The sequence below is a fragment of the Pinus tabuliformis genome, chromosome 5_2 (assembly GCF_031772625.1).
Source record: "Pinus tabuliformis cultivar Carrire ecotype Pingquan chromosome 5_2, CPIR1, whole genome shotgun sequence".
NCBI lineage: Eukaryota > Viridiplantae > Streptophyta > Pinopsida > Pinales > Pinaceae > Pinus > Pinus tabuliformis.
The window spans coordinates 941,571,838-941,594,884 of NC_142306.1; the positions used below are offsets into that span (position 1 = coordinate 941,571,838).

General features: G+C 34.1%; 1 protein-coding gene across 1 annotated transcript; it reads right to left on the bottom strand.

Moving 5' to 3' along the window:
* Positions 1–17,132: 17,132 nt before the first annotated feature.
* LOC149162361 (anther-specific protein SF18-like) lies at positions 17,133–17,877 on the bottom strand. Its single transcript, XM_089435682.1, has 2 exons — positions 17,720–17,877; positions 17,133–17,534 (listed from the first exon to the last, which is right to left on the bottom strand). The coding sequence occupies exons 1-2, from the start codon at positions 17,814–17,816 to the stop codon at positions 17,350–17,352; spliced, it is 282 nt and encodes a 93-aa protein (XP_089291808.1). The 5' UTR covers positions 17,817–17,877; the 3' UTR covers positions 17,133–17,349.
* Positions 17,878–23,047: the final 5,170 nt, after the last annotated feature.

The following is a 23,047-nucleotide window of genomic DNA, read 5'->3' on the forward strand; positions in this document are numbered from 1 at the left end:
GGTGGGTGGGGGGGGAGGGGGGTAGCGTAGGGGGTTTGGGGAGGGGGGGCGGTAGTGGTTGGGGGGTGGCGGGGGGTAGGGGTTGGGGGGGGTAGGGGTGGCGGGGGGTGGGGGGTAAGGTAATGGTGGGGGGTGGGGGAAGGTAGGGTGGAGGGGGGTAGGGCGCGAGGCCCATGGGGCTGGCGTTAAGGAAGGGGGGGAGGAGGTGAGATTGGAGGGGAATGGGAGTTAGGGGGTGGGCTTATGGGGAGGAGAGTTGTGGGGTAGGGAAGGAAGAGTTGGGGAAATGGTGCATGGGTGGGTGAGTTGAGGGTAGCAAGGGCTGGCGCATGGGTAGGGCAGAAGGGGGAAGAGGGCATGGGTGAATGGGAAAGATCGGTAATGGGTTGGGGGAAGGGGGCACGACGGCGACATACCCACGGTTATTGGGTGATTGAGTTTGAATAATTGTTTAAGACAGTTTATATAACTGATGTATGCATCGTATCTTCAAATAAAATTAATGTTTTCCATATTTTGTTAAATGAGAAGTTATGAAGCATTTTTATGTTGTTGGATTATGTCTTAATTATGATAAATTTTATTGTTTAAATATCTACAATGCAATATCAAATTAGAGATATAATGTCTGTTTTATTCAGTATACAAATAAAGACTTTTGAATTCATTCAGTGATATAATTTGTTCATAATGTCATGTTTTTTTAGTTTTATAGTTGAAAAAATTTCAATATCTTTTGTATCTAGCATGTTGTGGTTGAAAACATGTTAAATTTATACTTAGGAAAGAAAAATGATATTCTACCAGAAACATTAATGTGTTTTTTCCTTAAAATTTAACTTTGTTTGAGACATAAAAAATTGGTTTTATTAGCATTTTTTAAAAAGTTTGAAAATTGACCCTAAAAAAAAAAATCATTATTCCAGTATCAACACTTTCGTTTTGAAGCTATATTTTGCACGAATATTTCGTAGTAAATTTCGTAGTTACTGCCATTTTTAAAACACGTTCAAAATTGACACCTAAAAAAAAAAGCATCGTTCCAGTATACACACTTTTTGTTTTTAGCACTGTTTTTGATGTTTTTTTGGGGTTTTTTGGCCAGAGTTCCCGTTTTGAGTTTATAGTTCCCGTTTCAAAGTTTACATTGTTCAAAGGCATCTATATCAATTTCAAATGGTTGTTGCAGGTATGGAAATGTGAGTATAGTTGTAGAGAAGATGTGGTGCTTTAGCTCAACAAATGCCTTATGTTGGGACATGGACCAAAAAAACTTTACTTTCACTCTTCCCTTGGTAACCTGACTCCAAGGCTAAGTCATATCAGATAATCCCAACACAAACCTTCGATAAAAATTGGTAAGGACCAAAACGCTACGAACCTCTATCAGAGTGGTCAAGGTTGGCCAATCTCGAATGACTTAGATCTTATCCAAATCCACATGCATGCCTTTCTCATCTATGATGTAACCAAAATATTGGACCTGGTTCATGCAAAAGGTGCATTTATCAAGGTTGGCACATAGTTTGTGTTGTCGCAGGGTTTGGAGGACTTATCGAATGTGTTGCAAGTTCTCTTCCTAACTCTTTCTGAAATACTTGGGCCCATTGATGCGGTAAAATAGGTCACAATTGACGGGATTAGATAATTGTTCCTAATAGTGATTTTTTTCAGTGCTTGATAATCAATGCAGAGCCTACAAGTCCAATCCTTCTTTTGTACAAGTACAATCGGGCTCCCACAAGGTGACAAACTTGGTCAAATATTCCATTTTTAGACTAGCTCTTGGATCTGTCACTTGATCTCTTCATTTTCCATAATGGAGTGGTGGTATATCGTCCCATTGGATAGACATTCCCCGAGGATCAGATCAATCGAATGCTTGACCTAAAAGTGTAAAGGCACCCCTATGGGTGAGGAGGAGATGTCCCTATATTATCCCACAACCTTATCCATCTAATTATTCTATGTGGAGGGACCTTTCCCAAGGGCCATGGATGTGGCCATGGTATTCCCCTTAATTTGAGAGAAAATAAAAAAGAAAACAAATTTCCCAGTCTGGGAGATGATATTACTACATTGCTCAACAAAGATCAAAGAGCTGGTGGTAGTTGGGGATACCTCTGGTATCCTGTATAACCTATTGGCCAAAGTAATAATAACAATGCGAGACCTAAAGTCATACACAACATAACACTTCCATAATTATGGTTGGCCTAATAATAAATCACAAACTTCAAGAGGAGAAAAACCACAGGATACCTATCTGTGAAGGGTTTGATGTTGTAAGGAAGTCGACACTGCTATGTGACGCAGAGATCCTGTCCTTAGTAAATCCACTGAATGGTGTACAGTTGCATATTCGATGTGGTCTGTAGGTCCAACTACTGCATGATCTCTACTAAAATTTGTTTCTTTTGGCTTCCGTTGTTGACAATAAATTATAGTGTGAACCCTTCAGCAAAATTTGTGAGTGGAAGATATGCTCCCCCTCCTCTAGATCTTCGAGCTCAATATTTTGGACCTTGGTGGTTGAAATGGTGACACTGGGTTATGTATTAATAATATGCTTCTTTTCATTCACCTTGTTGGGTTTTGGCTCAAAATCATAACATGCATTAGACTCTAGAGCTAGCTCAACGACCAATGACTCCTTGGTGCGACACTCATTTATGTTGTGAGTGGGGCTCTTGTGGAACTCACATCACTTTCCTATGTCCCTCTTCATCTTCATGGTGCCACTCTTTTCTTACGAATTCGATGGTTTTTTCTGGGTCATTCCACCTTGTCTTTATCCTTTGTTCTGCGGTTTGGGGGTGCTCTTTCCCTACTTCTGATTTGCAGATCCCAAGGTGTGCTTCTTTTGTTTAATTTTTTGTTCAATCTTGGCAACATATCGATATGTTTCACCAAGTGAGGAGATGTACAGGAACTCCATTTATTCCTAAATGTATTTGCGCAAAGAGCCATGGTAATTGAGCACCAGATGTCGCTTAGTCTTGGATTCCCAACTTTTTTCACAAAGTATGAAGAACATTTGTGAGCTCATGCACATCTTGGTCCCTTTGTTACCGTATTATGGTCCAATGTATGTACTTGTCTTCATAGCTCCCCATGTGGTAATATTTTTCCTTGAAAGCGTCTCGAAAAGAGTTCTAAGAGGGGGAAGTTGTAAAGTTCTTTGGACCTTTTCTCATAGTAAGTTTCCCACCAATCCTTGACATGGGGGTCAACCTTAAGTAGTGCAAAAGTAATCTTCACTCTATCGAAGAAACTATGGACCAAAAATAACCTTCCAACAAATTAAACCATTTATATACAACATGTGCATCTATTTGACCTTCAAATATAGGGATATCAAAGTTCACTTGTACCTTGAAAGGAGCGGTGCCTCCGAAGTGATTGTTAGATGAATATGTGTCTCAGTGTGCATTTATTGAATGATCTGGGAAATTTTTTCAATCATCTCATTCCTTTACTTATTGAGGGCTTCTTCGAGTAACGGTTTGATAGGATCTACTCCTCCCTCATCCTTATTTTATTCCACCATGGGAGGTCATCGGTGTCGGTAGGGATGATCTTGCAAAGGCTCAACCAGTTCAAGTTCCAACTTCTTATACCCCAACCTCGTTGGGGACATGCACAAAAGAATAGAGAAAGAGAAGACTGCTCTGATACCACTGATATGGAATTTTGAAGTAATAAAATTAAATACATATATAAATATAAACACATAGAAACAACAAAACCATAACTTAAATTCATTAACAAGAAAGTATTGAAAACTATTTACATGGAGAATGGAAATAACTAGCTTAGGCTATGGTAGCTTATCTCTAAGAAGAGATGTGGAAGCTACATGCCTTATGAACTATGTTACAATGAGGTTTGAAGGACTATTTATTATTGAGAGAAAATGGAAAACCCTAAACATCCAAAAACATAACCCTGGGAGAAGAAATGCCAAAAGTTTGTGGGCCCCATTAAGGTAAAGTGGTACATCAACTTCTCGGGGTAGTAACTTTGGCATACGATGTTTGCTTGACGTGTATGATACATGATTAGAAATATATATCTGGGAATATAAATTTCAATTCCAAAACCCTTATATAGCTTGAGGGTTTTCCCGCTTCCAAAAAAGTCATCATTTAGGAACTCAAAACGACTTCCAAAGTTCACAACCCAATGAACTACAAAAAATAATAAACTCTGCTACAATTAAGGAAACTCAAAGAAACAATGGTGGGGGTCCAAGTTAAATAGGCGGGTGGCCACCAATATCCACCCGGATGACTCCAAATAAAGAAGTCAGACAAGAATATTATTATCAAAATACCTGAAAAAGATGGATCCACCAACACTAAGGTGAAGCAGAAGGAAGAGGAAGAATTAAGGTGTGGCCTTTCTCTGTGTGCATTTGGAGAAGAAAATATATGGTACATTGATGGGAGATGATTTCATCACATGTTTGGAAATAAGGACATGTTTATCTCTCAAGAAAAATAAGAGGGGCAATATTATTCTTGGAAACAACTCATCTTCAAAGGTACTAGGTAAGGGTAATGTTGATATTGGCATTAAGAATACAAAAGAAAATAATTTATTATTGGTTGATCGACTAAAGGATAAAATTCTAAGTGTAGGTAAAATAGATGATAAAGGGCATAAAATTGTATTTACATCAACTGGATGCAAAATTATAGAAGAAGACACGGAAATGTTATAACAAAAGGATTTAGAAATGCAGAGAAATTGTATGTTCTAAAGAAAAATCTAGCTAGAAAGAGGAAGTTGGATTCCTCCTCTTCAGATTCATAGTAATGTGTTATGAAACCAGCTCAAGAAAAGATAGAAAAGATAGATCAACGCCTTAGAATTCAGCCTCTTCGAGGGGGCAACCTCCTTTACATTACATAAATGAACAATTATTCGATGATTCAAATGAAAAAACCTCCTTTCTATATATAGGAGTCTAAGGAGTCACAATATAATCCAACCGACCTAACAATAATAATATAAATCCACAAAAATAACAATAGAGGGATTCTATGGGGCACAAAAATAACAATATGGGGGTAATAGGGGCACAACAATATAAATAAGGGGTATAACTACAATAGTAATGGGGTAATCACTAGTATTATAGGGACCCAACATGCCCCTCTCCTTCAAAAAAGTGTTGTCCTCAACGCTTGAGTAGTTCTGGATACTTCTGCATAAAATTCTCATCCTCCCATGTGAAATCTTCAGCGGATAAGTTCTTCCACTTGATAAGATACTCTGAAATTGATCGATTTCGTAGCTGTCGAGTTCTTGTTTCTATGACTGCTTCCGGTTCCAATATAATTTTTCCTTCCTCGTCAAGTTCTGGCAATATTGTTTGAATTGGGAGCTTGTCGCCTATAACCTTCTTTAAACATGAAACATGGAAAACTGGGTGCAATCGAGAAGCTGCAGGAAGCTCCAATTTGTATGCCATAGTACCAATCTTTTGCAACACCTTGTACGGACCATAATACTTTGGTGATAATTTATTATCCTTCTTAGCTTGCTTTAGGGACATTTTCTTATATGGTTGTAGCCGTAGGAATACCCAATCACCTACATCAAAACTTCTTTCACTGCGATGTTGATCTGCCTGTTGTTTCATTCTATTTTGTGCCAACACGAGGTTATCCTTTAAGAGTTGGAGGACTTGTTGTTGATGTTCGATGTGATGTTCCACTGCCTGAACCTTAGAATTTTCTCTTAAATATGATGTGATGGATGGTGGTTGATACCCATAAAGTGCCATAAATGGGGTCATTTTTGTTGCTGTATGGAAGGAAGTGTTATACCACCATTCAGCCAGAGGCAACCATTTGACCCATTGTGTCTGTTTATCAGATACAAAAACGAAGATATCCTTCCAAACATTTGTTTACTATCTCAGTTTGCCCATCAGATTGAGGATGATAAGATGAGCTATGAGCTAACTGAGTACCAAGACAAGAAAATAATTCTGTCCAAAAATTTCCAGTGAAAATGGGATCTCTGTCACTTACAATAATCTTTGGGTTTCCATGTAGCTTTTGAACTGTTTCCATAAATGCAGTAGAAACTGTACTGGCTTTAAATGGATGTGATAATGCACAAAAGTGTGCATACTTGGTAAGTCTGTCAACTACCACCATGATGACACTCTTTCCCTCAGACTTGGGTAAACCTGTGATAAAATCCATTGAAACCTCCTCCCAACGTTGGCTTGGAATGGATAAAGGTTGTAATAGACCCGGTGTCTTAATTGTTTCAACTTTATTTTGTTGGCAAACCAAACATTCCGCCACAAACTTTTGAATATCTGATTTAAGGCCATCCCAAAAAAATTCCTTCTTAACCCTGTGGTAAGTTTTTAAAAATCCTGAGTGCCCTCCTAAGGGAGAAGTGTGCAATTCCATAAGAATCTTTTGTTTTAGCTGGGAATTCTTACAGAGGTATAAGCGATCTTTGTACCATAACGAATCATTTTGCCAGCTAAATGTATCAGAAGTACTGGAATCTTGTTGTAGCTTTCGAATAAGTGCCCACACTTCTTCGTCATTCTTCCATTCCTCCCTTGCTTCGTTTATCCAATCTGGTTGGATAATAGAAATGGCACACAACAATGCTTCCACATCCTCATCCTTTCTTGAGAGTGCATCTGCCACCACATTTTGCTTCCCTTTTTTGTAGATGATTTCAAAGTCATAACCCAACATCTTTGTGACCCACTTTTGTTGCTCTTCAGAGGATAATCTTTGTTCTAAAAAGTATTTAAGGCTATCATGATCCGTTTTTACCTTGAAGTGTCTTCCCATTAGGTAGGGTCGCCATTTCTTAAGTGCATGGAGTATTGCCAACATTTCCTTCTCATAAATAGCTTTGCTTAAAAACTTTCCCTTGATTGGACGACTTTCAAAAGCAATGGGTCTTTCATCTTGCATTAGAACAACACCAATTCCATTTCCTGAAGCATCACATTCCACAATAAAGGTTTTTGTGAAGTCCGGTGTAGCTAAGACCGGTGCTTGGCACATTGCCTCTTTAAGATGTTCAAAGGCCTTTGTTGCTTCCGGAGTCCATGAAAATGAATCTTTCTTCAATAATGTTGTTAGAGGTGCTGCTATTCTCCCATAATTCTTAACAAACTTGCGATAATACCCTGTCAACCCAAGAAATCCTCGCAGATGCTTTATGGATGTGGGGATTTTCCATTCCTTAATGGCTTTAATTTTGCTAGGGTCTACCTTAACTCCTTCATGAGATACAATATGACCCAAATATTCCACCTCCTGGACTCCAAAGAAACATTTGGATCTTTTTGCATATAATTGTTTCTCCTCCAATAGTTGTAGCACCCTGTCAACATGATCCTTCCAAGACTTGCTGTAGATTAGTATATCATCAAAAAATACTAACACAAATTTTCTAAGGAATGGTTTGAAAATTGAATTCATCAAACCTTGAAATGTTGAAGGTGCATTGGTAAGGCCAAAAGGCATGACCAAAAATTCATAATGACCCTCATGAGTTCTAAATGCCGTTTTCGGAATGTCTTCAATCTTCATTCTGATTTGATGATATCCCGAACGAAGATCCAACTTGGTGAAGTAAATTGATCCATGCAATTCATCCAGTAATTCATCAATGACAGGAATGGGAACTTATCTTTAATAGTGAGCTTGTTGAGCTCCCTATAATCCGGACACATGCGCCATGATCCATCCTTCTTGTGCACCAATACTACTGGAGCTGAGAAAGAACTTTGACTCGGTTGAATTATACCAGCCTCTAGCATTTCTGCAACCATACGTTCAATTTCACTTTTTTGGACATAGGGATATCTGTACGGCCTGATGTTTGGAGGAACACTTCCTGGAATCAGATGAATAGCATGATCATGATCACGCATAGGTGGGAGACCTTTGGGAGTCTCAAATACCTTGGAATGATTGTCCAGGACTTTTTGGAGATCTGGAGAAATAGATGATTCCAATGTGGAAACATCTAGCGAACATAATTGTGCAATTACACCTCTTTGCTCCTTTTTTAGAAGCTTTGTCATGCCATTAGAGCTGATTATCTTTCCTGGTTTCCCTGCAATACCCCTTAATTCAACTTCCTTTCCTTCCGTAGAAAATTTGATGAAAAGTTCTTGAAAATTAAAAGCTATTGTACCCAAGGATTGTAGCCATTGGACTCCTAGTACAACATCAGCACCTCCCATTGGAATGGAAAGCATTGGGCTAGTCAATACATATTCTCCCATGGATAGCTTGATATTATGGCACTTTCCAGAGCAATTTATTGTTCCTCCATTTGCAATCATCACTTGACACTCTGGTGCTGGATATAGGAAGCAATTCAATTCTTTTGCTACCCTACAATGAATAAAATTGTGGGTGCTTCCTGAATCAATCAACACTATTACCTTTTTCTTCTTGATTTGTCCTTCTATCTTGATGGTTTGAGGAGTGGTAATTCCTGCCAATGCATTACAAGATATGGTCGGATTTATTTGTTCTTCATCTAGGCTTTGTTCCTGGAGTATATCCTCTTCTTTTGACCTTTCTTGCTCCTTTTCTTCTTCCTCTTCACAATCTATGTAGAATAATTTCTTCTCAGCACACTTATGACCTTTTGTGTATTTGCTATCACAACTGTAACAAAGCCCTTTTGCTCTTTTTTCTTCCAATTGTTGTGGTGTCAACCTTGTAGGTTGTGGAAGACTAGGGGCAACAACACTTCCGTCTTTATAGTTGTGAGTGGTATGCTTCCTAGTTGCCATAATTTTGCTTTCCATTTTTCTTGCTAACCTGAATGCCTTCTCTAATGAATCAGGTTCCCAAAGGCGAACATCATGTTGGATATTATCCTTTAAAGACCCTATGAACACATCAATCCTATGCTCCTCTGGAATATCTTTTACCCTTATGTTCAATTTTTGGAACTCCTCAATGTGCTCCATTACTGAACCCTTTTGTTTGAGACTTATCAATTGGCTAAAAAAAGTGTTGCTTTTTGTATCCTCATAATGTGCTATCAATTCTTCCGTAAAAATTGCCCAAGTGATAAATTTTTTACGAGAACAAAGCCATTGATACCATACAAACTGATTTGGTTCCAAATATACAGTTGCCATACGTACCTTTTGTGCGTTTTGCACATTATTGAGATCGAAAAATTGCTCCATCTGTAATATCCATGTGGCGGGATCCTTGCCATCAAACTTCCTCATATCGATTTTTGGAATATGGTGATTCTTCGATCCAACATTAGCATCTATGGAATCATGATTAACATTTCTTTTGTTCTCATCATGAGTTTCCTTTACTACCTTTTCACCATTAGTAAGTATTTCTTGTAGAAAATTTGTCAAATCTGTTTTCAAATCTGCCATGCCTGTCTTCAAATTTGTGTTCAAATCTATCTTCAAATTGTCCATCTTAGCTTCCATGCCATTCATCTTAGCTTCCACGCCATTTATCTTAGCTTCTGTTAACTTTTGTGAGCGTGACATTTGTTGCACTTGTTCTTGTAATTTTGATATATCATGTAGCATTTCTTCCTCTTCTTCATGAGTCATGCTAGAGCTTTCAGGTTCCTTACTAGGTGTTTGCATTTTCTTTCCTCAGGGCATCAGTTACCGATAATAATGCTCTACTATGCCCTTTGAATTCCTTCAAAATAAATTTTCAAACCAAGCTTAAGCAAAAATTTAAAAAATTCTACACACCTTTTTTCACTTTGTAGGAGCTCGATATTGCCTCTAATGTATCTCTGTACTTTCCAATCATCTAGTTCTGAATTTGTGACCTGTAGTAGCTCTCCGTGTCCTCTTTCCAATGCCACCAGTCTGATCCAAATTGGATTCTCCAAGAAAGAGTTATGCACAATCTCCCAAGATGACTTGATTATAGACCTTTCCAAAAGAGCGAACTTGTATGAAGTGCCACGTGTACAATTTTTGATCTTTGGTTCTGAAAAAGAAACTACAGTCCGTCCTCTTTCTGTACCTTCTTACAAAATTTCAATCTGATTCCCAGAGAGAAAGTTATGACGATTTTCCTCAGGTCACCTGTTTTGAATGTAATTCAGGAGTCTGCAAAAAGACCAACTTCCTCAGATCATATCTCCGCAAATATCACGCGAAAAGCTCTGAAATTCGGACCCAAGGTTCAACGTGATTTCTTCTCAAATGGATTTGTTTTGCGACTTTTGAAATGCCGCAGAAAAAAAGTTATAGGAAAATGCCACGATGACCTGTTTGGAGCAGCGAAACCCTAGAATCCAAAGCTCTGATACCAAATGTTATGAAACCAGCTCAAGAAAAGATAGAAAAGATATATCAATGCTTTAGAATTCAGCCTCTTCGAGGGGGAAACCTCCTTTAAATTACATAAATGAACAATTATTCGATGATTCAAATGACAAAACCTCCTTTCTATATATAGGAGTCTAAGGAGTCATAATATAATCCAGCCGACCTAACAATAATAATATAAAGCCACAAAAATAACAATAGAGGGATTCTATGGGGCACAGAAATAATAATATGGGGGTAATAGGAGCACAACAATATAAATAAGGGGTATAACTACAATAGTATTGGGGTAATCACTAGTATTATAGGGACCCAACATAATGAAAGATAGTCCCAACTACAGTCAATTATATCTGATGTTTTTCTAAAAGGATTATAGAAGTTCATATGGAGCAGATGATAGCTTAATAAAAATCAAGTCCATAGGATGAACGATGCATGATCTCCAGGGGAGCTATGCATACGTGTTATCTTTCGTTAATGATGAATGTATATACTCTCAATGATAATTTATGCTACTAATGATTGGTTGATCAAGATTCAAGATGAAGTGATCACTTAGGTTCATGGGGAGAATCTCTTATGCTTCCAACATCTCATTCTTGGCATTATGGTTCTGACATTGGTTTATGTAATCAAGATTGGTGATAGGTTCTCCAGGAGAATCTCCTATGCCTCGAAATGGTTCATTGTTGGCATTATGATGAGTTCATTATTGTTGTGATCAGTCTTATCGCATGGATTCTTTGATGCATTTCTTACTGTTGGAAATCACAATGTCATGGTTGATGATTGGTTGATATGCTATTCATCAGTCTTATTTTACTTAATGGTTTGTGATGTTAGAGGTTTTCTTTGATTTCTCATATGTTGTTGATGAGGATTTTGTAATCAATTTGATATCATATGCTACTATTGAAGGATGTTTCACATACTAATGATGAATTGAAGTATTGAGAATGATCTTAGAAATCATGAATTGTACTATTATTTGTTGATTGATGCATGGACCTTTGGTCATGGAATATACTTGTTACTTTGGATAACTAATGTTTATGGGAATGATGTACTTTGAGGTCAAGTATATTCTCAACGGGAGCATGGTTAGTATAGTTATGTGAATCATATCTTGCAATAGAGTTTCTTGTTTCATATGAGCATATCTATAGTGTCAAGTATTGGAGCAGGGGTATTTCTCTCCACCTAGTTCTAACCTTTTCCCTTGATGTCAAAGGGAGAGAGAAGACTTGATTTTGTTTTGTAGGAGGTTGACATCAAGCCCAAAGAGAGAGACTTTTGGAATTATGGCTATATGTTATCAAGATGTCAACCCATTTCACGGGAACACTACAAGTTTCACAAGAACAATATAGGCGCCAATATTCACGGTTTATGGAATTACAATTAATCATTATTATTTTGGTTAATGATAATTGATGGTCCATATGAATTGGTCAAATTAGTCCAAGATTATTTTATAATATGGTTGGTTATTAAAATAAATATTGTGGCCACGAATTTGGTTACGGATTAGATATTTTATTAATTTCATGGACCATTTCACTTTCATAATGGTTGAAGTGAAACCAATTCACATTGAGACCACGATTGGTAAAAATTGATTTGGTCATGTCAGTTGGAGGTAAATCCTGTGTTAACCAAATAAACTATTTGATATTAAGAATTTGGCCCATGGGTCGAATACTATCAAACGCGTCCGTGGTTTATGCCCATGGTTTATCTGGCTCAAAACATCCCATCTAGTCTATAAACTCATGATTCAAACAAGCGTTTCATGTGTGCACTTTGGTGATCTCACCTCTGAGATTGATCTGGTAGCAGACAGTGCACAGAGGAAATTGATCCGATGAGAAGAAAACAACACATATGAGTATGTGTAAGCAACACGCATAGCATAAAATGTTTAAAGTATTTCTTTACAGGACACCCTTGCTGCTATGTGATCGAAAGAACGCATTGATGGAGATCAAATTACATTGACACCACATAGACATGCGCTCACGAAGATAATGTACCTATATGATATATCGATCTGGCTTGTTTGTGGGGATTTGTCTCTTTTATAAAGATCCGAGGTAAGCTCGTAATATATGCTGGAATGGTCGACCTGTGAGTTATAGTTTGACTAAGAAGGAGGTAATGCATAAATTTTAATCGGTGGAAGGTGCATTGCTTTTTTTCTTTGGGTATGCCTGTCTTTTGGAGGTTTGTTGTCCTGTATAGCATCTTGTTGCAGAAATCGGTGGATGGCATAGTGTTGAATTAAACATGCATAAGTGTTGGAGGCTCTGATGGGTTTAACAGTCTCATTCTTTTATTGCCCACTTGGTTTTTCTAATTTATTCTGGCATTGATACAAGTTTGACTCTGCATTATCACATTTGGATCTTCTTGGAATTGATATATATATACATTGGTTATGTGTTTATCAATGGCCATTGCAGATATGTGTGGTAAGAAATTTGAAGTGAGCATGGATTTGTAGTCGTTGTTTTCAGAGCATTATTTTAATGACACTAGTATAATTGACTTGGATAATTGCTGCTGCGGTACTAGATGTATACTAATCGCTGGTGCTTTGTATCGTTTTTGTTAATATCTCCTGCACAATCACATATTCTACACACATATCTGAAGTGGAAATCAAGTCATCCAGGGTCAATTAAGCATATTTCGTTTTGCAGGGATATGTGTATCTATTGACTGTGTTGAAGATTCATTTGCAATCTAGTTGTGAGTTGATCTGGACATTGAAGTCTTGGATCTAGTTTTCTTGTGTCAGTTCTTATGTATGTAGGGATATTTATGTGAATATGACAAATTTTCTTACTTGAAATATTGATGTCACAAGAGGAATTTTAGGCTATCATTGTATTGGTTTGCTGTGTATGTCCTCTCAAGTAAGGAAGACCAATATTTTCAGACATTGTTTGCACAGTCCATGTGCTGCTTGAAACTACTATGGAAAAAAGACATGCACAGGGATGGATTTGATGATATGAAATGTGTTACAATTTTCAATGGTGAGCTAATTAGGTTGCACAAGATTAACAAGTTCTTGTTACACCAGTATAATTCCTGTGAGTGTAGTGTTACTCTTGTTCATGTAGTATTGTTCCTGTGATGGTGGTACATGGCTTGTTTTGACAGAGGTATTCAAATGATAAGGATTTTACGCATGATATATGGTGCATAATACAAAGGAGAATAGAAAGATTTGCCTCAAATATTTACATTTGAGAGTGTTTCTTGTGATTACTATTTCATGAGCATTGTGGCTATTGGTGTTGTTGTTGTTTTTCAATGAAGTCTTAATGGTTTTGTCGTTGTTTTTCAATGAAGTCTTAATGGTTGAGAAAGGATTGATAATTTTGTTGCATATTATAAAGGGGCTTGATGAATATTATATTTGACTTGGTTTATGTGCAAAGAGGTTGGTCTCATATGGTTTGGCAGTGTTAGTCAGTAGGTTTTTTAGCTTCACATCTGATAGGGTTGATTTAGTTGTGGCTTGGTATTGTCGTTGATTTGGTTGCAGAGGTATAATATTTATTGAGTTATTCAGTGGTTAGTATATCGGTATTCATATTTTGAGCTTGATCAATATTTGTTATCTTGGTATAGGGTTGATTTAGTTGTGGCTTGGTATTGTCGTTGATTTGGTTGCAGAGGTATAATATTTATTGAGTTATTCAGTGGTTAGTATATCAGTATTCATATTTTGAGCTTGATCAATATTTGTTATCTTGGTATTGAGCATATTTTTGGACATGGAAAGGTGGATCGTATGAAAATTTTGAAACGTGATCCACAAAAGTGTTGAGCTTCCTAGCCTTCACTGAGGGAGTAGGAGCTTCCTTCTGGTAGAACAGTAAACTTGACATGAAGTAGTAGCTTCCTTCCAGTAAAAGTTGGGGAATTTGTGTAGGTTGTAGCATGTGTATTGGTAAGACCCTATGCCATTACAAGATGTAAAAGTTCTTCTTTATAGTAAGAAAGAAGGAAAATACAACAATAGTTGTGTTTTTCCCCCACATTGAGTTTCCACCTAAAAATCTCAATGTTCCTATGTGTCTTGTGTCTTTTGTTGATGTGTTATGGTTTACATGCCTTTTACTTAATGTTGTTCATGGTTTATAACGTAGTATCCTACTTATGAAATAACTAATCAAGACATCTTTTGAAATAAAGGCATAAATTAAGTAAATTAAATTGGGCATGAAATACTCATTCACCCTTGATCTGCCCCTCCCCCCTTTTATTTCTAACAATGCCAATACTAAAGCAAAATGCCAACATATGCAAGGGTATGAGAGAAGTGGCCCCCCTTAAATACTCAACACCGTGTTAACACCATGTTAATAGTAGGACTGATGCAACATATGCAAGGGTATGAGAGAAGTGGCCCTCCTTAAATACTCAACACCACCGTGATAACACCATGTTGATTGTATGTTAACAGCATGTTGATAGTAGGACTAATGCAAACTAATCCTTAGATAAGGAAGATAAGCATGTAACACAAAAGATTGTGAATCTCTTATTTCAGGTAATATAAATATTTACTTCACAGAAAAATACAATAAATATGTTAATTTTAGGATTATTGTTTAATAACAATAATTTATTTATCAATGAATAAGCTCTTTTCTCATTTGTGTCACAAGGGATCTACTTTTGTGTAGCAATTTGAATGTTAGAGTATTCTACATTGAATAATTACATGTTTTTAACCATTAAGCCTCTATGTATAATTTAATTTATTTAAATTATAAATATAATAATATTTTTTAATAAAATAATTTAGTTTTGTTTAAACCACTCATAACATTATAATTTAATACAATAGAAAAATATTATACAAATAATTTCATAACTAATATGAAAAGATAATGTAAAGAAAAAATATTGTTCTCCATATATGCAAAATTTAATAGGTTATTTATATGAAAACCCACATATTATTTAAAATGAAGAGTAAAGCACTGCATTTATACCAAATATACAAAGACTTTATTTACAACAAGACTATATTGATAGCATAACCTTTATATATATGTAACAGATAAAAAGAAAAGATAAATTTCAAAAGAGGGGGATTATATAACAAAGAACATGGAGAGAAGAGGATAACAACATAAAACTATTATACAAATAATTTAATAATTAATATGAAAGGATAATATAAAGAAAAATCAATTAAATTACTTATTGTTCTCCTTATATGGGAATTTAATAGTTTATTTCTATAATAAAGCACATATTATCTAAAATGGAGAGTAAATCACTACATATATACCAAATATTCGAAGACGTTATTTACAATAGGACTATATTTATAGGATAATCTTCATATATATGTGTGTGTGTATGTGTAACAAATAATAAGATAAATTTCAAAAGAGGGAGATTATTTAACATAGAACATTGAGAGAAAGTGATCACAATAAAAAAATATTATACAAATAATTTAAGAATTAATATAAAAGGACAATGTAAAGAAAAAACCAATTAAATTACTTATTGTTCTCCATATATAGAAAGTTAATAGGTTATTTGTACAAAAACCCACATGTTATTTAAAATAGAGACTAAGTCACCACATTTATATCAAATACCCAAACAAGTTATTTACAACAAGACTATCTTTATAGCATAACCCTCATATACATGTGACAGATAAAAATTTAAATTTCAAAAGAGGGGGATTATGTAACAGAGAACAATATGTAAGAGATAAAAAGATAAATTTCAAAAAAGGAAGATTATACAACAGAGAACAAGGGATCACAATACAGAAATATTATAAAAATAATCTAATAATTAATATGAAAGGATAACGTAAAGAAAAAACCAATTAAATTACTTATTGTTCTCCATATATGGAAATTTAATAGGTTATTTGTATGAAAACCCACATATTATTTCAAATGGAGAGTAAATCATTGCATTTATACCAAATATCCAAAAATATTATTTAAATCATAAAAAAATAAATTTTAAAAGAGAATATTATGTAATAGAGAACATTCAGAGAAAGAGATCACAATAGAAAAGTATTATACAAATAATTTAATAATTAATATGAAAAATTAATGTAAAGAAAAAATAAATTAAATTACTTATTGTTCTCTATATTTGGAAATTTAATAGGTTATTCTTATAAGAACCCACATATTATTTAGAATGGAGAGTAAATCACTAAATTTATGCCAAATTTCAAAAGGGAGATTATATAACACAGAACATTCAAAGAAAAAAAAAATTATATAAATTATCTAATAATTATTTTGAAAAGATAATGTAAAGAAAATATCAATTAAATCACTTATTGTTCTCCATGGAATTTTAATAAATTATTGGTATAGAAAACCCACATATTATTTAATATGGAAACTAAATCGCTGCATTTATACCAAATATCAAAAAACATTATTTACTACAGAATTATATTTATAACATAACCTTCATATATACTCAATAGATAAAAAGATAAATTTCAAAAAAAGGTTATGATTATATAACTGAAAACATTCAGAGAAAAGAATCACAATCTAAAAATATTATACAAATAATTTCATAAAAATATTCTACAAATAATTTAATATTAACATAAAAGAATAATGTAAAAAAAACCAATTAAATTACTTATTGTTATCTATATAAAAATTCAATAGATTATTTGTATAAAATCCCACATAATATTTAAAATAAAAAGTAAATCACTGCATTATACCATACCAAATATCCACAAGCATTATTTACAACAGCCCTATATTTACAACATAACCTTCATATAGATGTAACAGATAAAAGATAAATTTCAAAAGAAGTGGATTATATAACAGAGAACCTTCAGAGAAAGGGATCACAAACACAATCCCTTCATTCAGCGGATCGGAGACTGTTTTATTTAGCGTAATACTACCATAACCATTAGAAGCATACTGATAATAAGCATCTTTGTTGTGATTTTTCATACTATATTAGTCTGCCAAATTGCAGTGACCATCGAAGTAGCAGTAGCAAGCCCAGCCGTGGCACTTACCGTTGCTCGCGTTCTCTTTCTTAACGCAGATTTTAGCGCAGTTTTCTTCATCATCTGGACAATCTGCACTGCCCCCCTTCTTGCTTTCTTTTTCGCAAATAGGACCATTTCCATTCGCAAACTCTGCAACGTTTCAGCCCAGCACAGTTAATAGAAAATGCTTTAAAAGACATGTGAAGAATGTATTTTGTAACTTTTCAGAGGAAAAAAAAAAAAAACTTTTGCTAAAACAACCCCACAGTGATGCAAAAATCTCTATCTAATATGAAAACCCTATGGCAGAAAGCCATAGAATTAACTCTACACACCGTTTGAGGCCATCAGAAGCAGCAGGACGAACACAACAAGGACCGCTCTCATGGCCGCCATGGCATCAGGGATCTTTTCACCACTACAATTTTTCATCGATTGAGAATGAAAAAGTTGAAGCAGGAACTTCGTTTATATAGAAATTCAATGCTCCGAGAATCGCAGGAATCTGATTTTCCTCATTTTCCCACCAGAACTGAGACCAAAAGTCCAAACAGATTTAGTGTTCCGACAAGATTTTGCACCTTTTTTAAGGTGTCAACGAAACTAATAATTATTTTTGCATGGACTGGTTGACTATGGGGATCTTAATGCATGTGAGCGTTATTTTCTTTTAATTTAATCGAAGTTATGGATGCCATAATGCCGACAAGCAATTTTGGCTGAAGTGATAAATTTATGATGGGAATGTTTCATAATGGCATTATGTGATAATATAATATAACATGAAAGTTGTCTCGCATGCTGGTCACGATGGAAATATCTCTGCAATTCAGCTACCGACACCATATTTATATTTATATTTATTATCACATACGACAAAAAACAGGCTGCATTTTTGCTTTCAGTGGTTTCACTCCAGTGAAACTTTGACATCAGGAAAGGGCCACGAAGAAAAAAAAGCACCCCAGGATGGTCTTTCAACTTTGGCCAAATGCCATTGACTTATTACATGACATCAGTATTTGGTATGAAAGCAACTGCCTCAACATTAAAGGATGAGCAAAAGAGTAAAAAATCGTGTTTAATTATTTTATTTTTTTAATTTTTTCAATATAAATTTTGGTAATGTTTCGATGTTTTATTATTTAAAAAGTATTTTTGATAATAATAAATTTTATGTTTTTTTGAAACACTTGAATAATATAAATTCCATAACTCATTTCATTAAAAGTTTATTGAATTTCAAATAAAATTAATTAATAAATATGACCAAAAAAATAATATGTGAAAGAGTTAAATTATCATAAACATAAATTTTTTCTAAAAATTTAATCAAGAGTGTGCTGATTTATTAACCACAAAACCATTAAACTACATCTATATATTATTGATATTTTGACATAAAAGAATTTATTTTTTTTCTAACTACATTGATCAAAATAATATAAAGATAAATAATTATCTATATTAAAGTTAAATAAATATGTAGTTGATGAATTTTTTTTTTTTTAATTATATGTAAAGTTTGATTATATGATCATATATTATACCGGTTTAGATTAATCTTAACCTTGGATGTATCAATCACCAAGAGGGATCAATTCTCTGGAGATGCCAACATATTTTCTAAGTATAAAACTTGAGGAAAGGTTTGCACCTTGAGATATTTGATTCCTCTCCGAGGTTAAGATGCATCTAGCCCAGTTATGTTAAGATGCATCTAGCCCAGATATATCTCCCTCTATCTCTCCTTCTTTATCTTATCCCCAAACACACACGGTCTCCCTCTCTCCATATATATCTATATGTCCCTCCCTCCCTCTCTGTGACTCTCTTTTCATCCCTGTCTCTCTTCTCCATTTATATCTCTAACCCCCTTCGTGTATCCTTCTTTGTCTCCCTATCTCAACCCCCAAACAAACATACACTCTCTCTCCATATCTATCTCTCCCTTTCTACTTCTCTCTCTCTTCCCATTCTCTTTCTCTCTCTCTCTCTTCGCCCCAACTCTATTACTATCTCCCTCCCTATCTCTTTCTCTCTCCCCCTTCTCTCCCCTCTCTATTGTTGTTTCTCCATCCCTCTCTCTTTCTCTCCTTCTCTCTCTTCCCTCCTCTTCTCTCTTGCTTACTCTCTCTCTATCTCTCCCTTGTCACTCCATGTCTATCTCCACCTCTATCTCTATGTCTTTGTTCTTCCCCCTCTCTCTCTCTCCCCCTCCAAATCCATCTCTCTCTCAAGTCATCTCTCTTGTCTTTCCTCTCTCTTCCTTTCTCTCCAACCTCCCTTTGTCTCTCCCCCAGTCTCTCTCTCTCTCTCTCTCTCTCCCATCCAACTCTATCACTCTATCTCCCTCTGTCTTACTTTTATCTCCTCTCTTCCTCACTCTCTCTCCATCTCTCCCTTGTCACTCCCTCTCTATCTAGTGCTATCTCTCCATGTCTTTGTTCTCTCTCTCTTTGATGGAAAATTGTCACTGTATTTAATCAATAATATATGTAAGGTCTAATAAATTTTCAATTTTTTATTTTTTATTGTCAAACAAATGACTTATGGTATTTGGGCATGTGGCCATGGTATTGTAACAAAACCTATATACAAGTTACTAATATCCATGCTAAAGTGGGGGTAAATATCCATGTTTAAGAGTATTGTTATATTGTAGTTTAATTGTAAGAACTAAGTTTTTATGTGCTTATTAAGCAACAATCCATTTGTCTATTGATCACTACTAGTTTAGCATTTACCAATGTAAATTATAATGTTTGACTTGAAAAATTAAAAATTTTGTTTTCAATATTATTAAAAAAGTAATCTTCAAGCATTTGATTGGGGGCATAACTTGAAGGTCTTATTGTAGGATTTGCACAATATAATTTCATGTGGATAAATACCTTACATATTTTATGAAATAATTTATGAATATTGTTGCAATATTCATGCATGATTTTTTTTAGATATTTCCGCAATATTTTTTTTCTTAATCTTTGCAAGAAAACCATCAAAACATAAAATTCTTGAAAGTGCCTTATACTCAAGCAAATAACATATTTACCATCAACTACTTTCCACCATAATTAAAGTAAATTGTTGCGTAAAAATAGATATGAATGTGATGTAAATAAATAAACTTATCAGGAGTTACTTCCCACCATTATTTATGCTTTACTAGGGAGTAAAACTATAAATACTTAAACTTACTAGTGGTTACTATCCACCAAAATTTATGCAAGTTATTTTTCCTAAAAATGAAAGTTTAAAATTACAATATAACATTTTGAATTTTATTATTTTTATGACGATATAACTGTTTATTATTATTGAGTCAAGATTTAAATATTTACAATTATTTATTCACTACAACATCTCCATAGGCTATATATTACTTTTAATTTTTTATTATTTTTTAATTGAGCCAATATTACATTAATTTATTTTTGTTAAATCCTTATATTAAATGTTAAATTTTATAAAAATGTATGCCTACAAATTTACGCTTATACTAAATTATAGAACTAAAAATTTCATTTTAATTTAAAAAAAAATTATACTTAAAAAATTTGGTTTTTTAATTTTTAATGATACATATAACCAATGCGTAACTCTAGATTAAATAAAAAAGAATTAATCAATCTTTTTAGTAATTATGGTAAGTCTTTTTATAGTAATTATGTTAAACCGTAGCAGGTGATAAAAGTACTCATATAACCTTACTTTTTCTGGACAAAATTGGATCCAAATCCAATAGGGAGTGTGCCAAAGTTGGATGTTCCATCTTTGTAATCGGGACATTGTCCATCGAAATTTTCTCCTTAGAATTTTGATAATTTTAAGATAAATCATATCTTGGTTTTCAAAAAAAATGATCAAAGTAAATGAAACTTTAATTTTTTTTTAAGACTCATTAGAAATGGAGCTAGAGTGTCATCACACCCACTAATGATTATAGCATGATTATAGCTAAGTGCAAGTGTAATAAACTAACCAATCTCAATGCCACTTTTTTCCCCTATTTTTAAAGTAATGATTATAGCATGATTATAGCTAAGTGCAAGTGTAATAAACTAACCAATCTCAATGCCATTTTTTTTCCCTATTTTTAAAGTAACACTATCTTTCCTAATTCAATTATCAACAAAAATAAAGAGTCATTACCACATGGTCGATTTTAGTGATCTATATTGTTGATTCGTGATACATTAAAAAAATAGAGTTGGATGATTCATAGACTTTTACTCCTTTCAAATAAATTTATCTTAAACTTTATTCAAATACAATATATTTTAAATAATTTAAAATATATATTTTTAATTTTAAATAATAATATCATACTTTCATATATATATATATAAAATAACTTTTTACACGCAAGAAACAAAAATTTCATTTCCCACTATCATCGTATTATGAATTTCTAATATTCTTCTCCATTCATGCCATTGCGATTTCCTTATTAATTTCAATGTCATTTCCCATTATCATCCTTTTATGAATTTTCTAATATTCTTCTCCTTTCATCCCATTGCGATTTTCTTATTAATTTCAATGATATTCCAGCACCTAATATTAGGTTCTGAATTTCACTCTAGTGCTGTTCATTTTATTCTCAGATGTGTACATGAATAATTGGAATCCCTCTATAATGATCTTCATCACATGGTTTCTTTTAACACGTTTTTTTAGGGTGAGAGTTTTTAATAATAATAATAATATCCATTTTTAAGGTCATCACCATTCATGCCATTGCGATTTTTTTATTAATTTCAATGTCATTTCCCATTATCATCTTTTTATGAATTTTCTAATATTCTTCTCCTTTCATGCTGTTCATTTTAATCTTAGGTTTTGAATTTCACTCTAGTGCTGTTCATTTTATTCTCAGATGTGTACATGAATAATTGGAATCCCTCTATAATGATCTGGAATCCCTCTATAATGATCTCCACCGCATGGTTTCTTTTAACACGTCTTTTTAGAGTGAGAGTTTTTAATAATAATAATAATATCCATTTTTAAGGTCATAGTCAAGAAAGACACCAAATTGGTGTATGGGATTTGACTGCTAAGTTTACGAAGGCATACATTCTCTACTCCCCTCTGGTTTTGTACCTGTGACCTCTTAGAAAAAAACACATGCTCTTAACCATTAGACGCACTCAAGCTGTTAACACGTCAAGCCATAACTAAGCAATTTCTAAAAACATTAGACATGTAAAATTGCATACGCTCTCGATATTATGAAATATACACGATTTAACACGAGTCAGTGCTCTCGATGAAGATCCCTGATCACCACATGGAATGGAATACAAACGTTTTCACATGAGTGCCTCTTTTATGTGTTCCTTTTTAACAATGATGAATGTCTTTGATAAAGAAAGCTTGTGGCACTACTGGTCTGAGACTGTTTTGCTAAAATAAAAATAATTATAAAGAAAGTATGATACTACCATTATAATATGGTTTCCTGAAAGTAAATAAATTTACTCTGAAAATTGAAGGCCAAAGTTAGAGTTTTAGAGTTTATGCAGAGAGAGAATTTATATTTGAGTTTGAGAGGCTTGGTTGTTTTTCTTATTTGACTCGAATCTTTTTAATGTTGGAATTTCACACGGTTTTTAATATTCATTTATAACTCAATCATAATTCTAAGTACAAAAAAT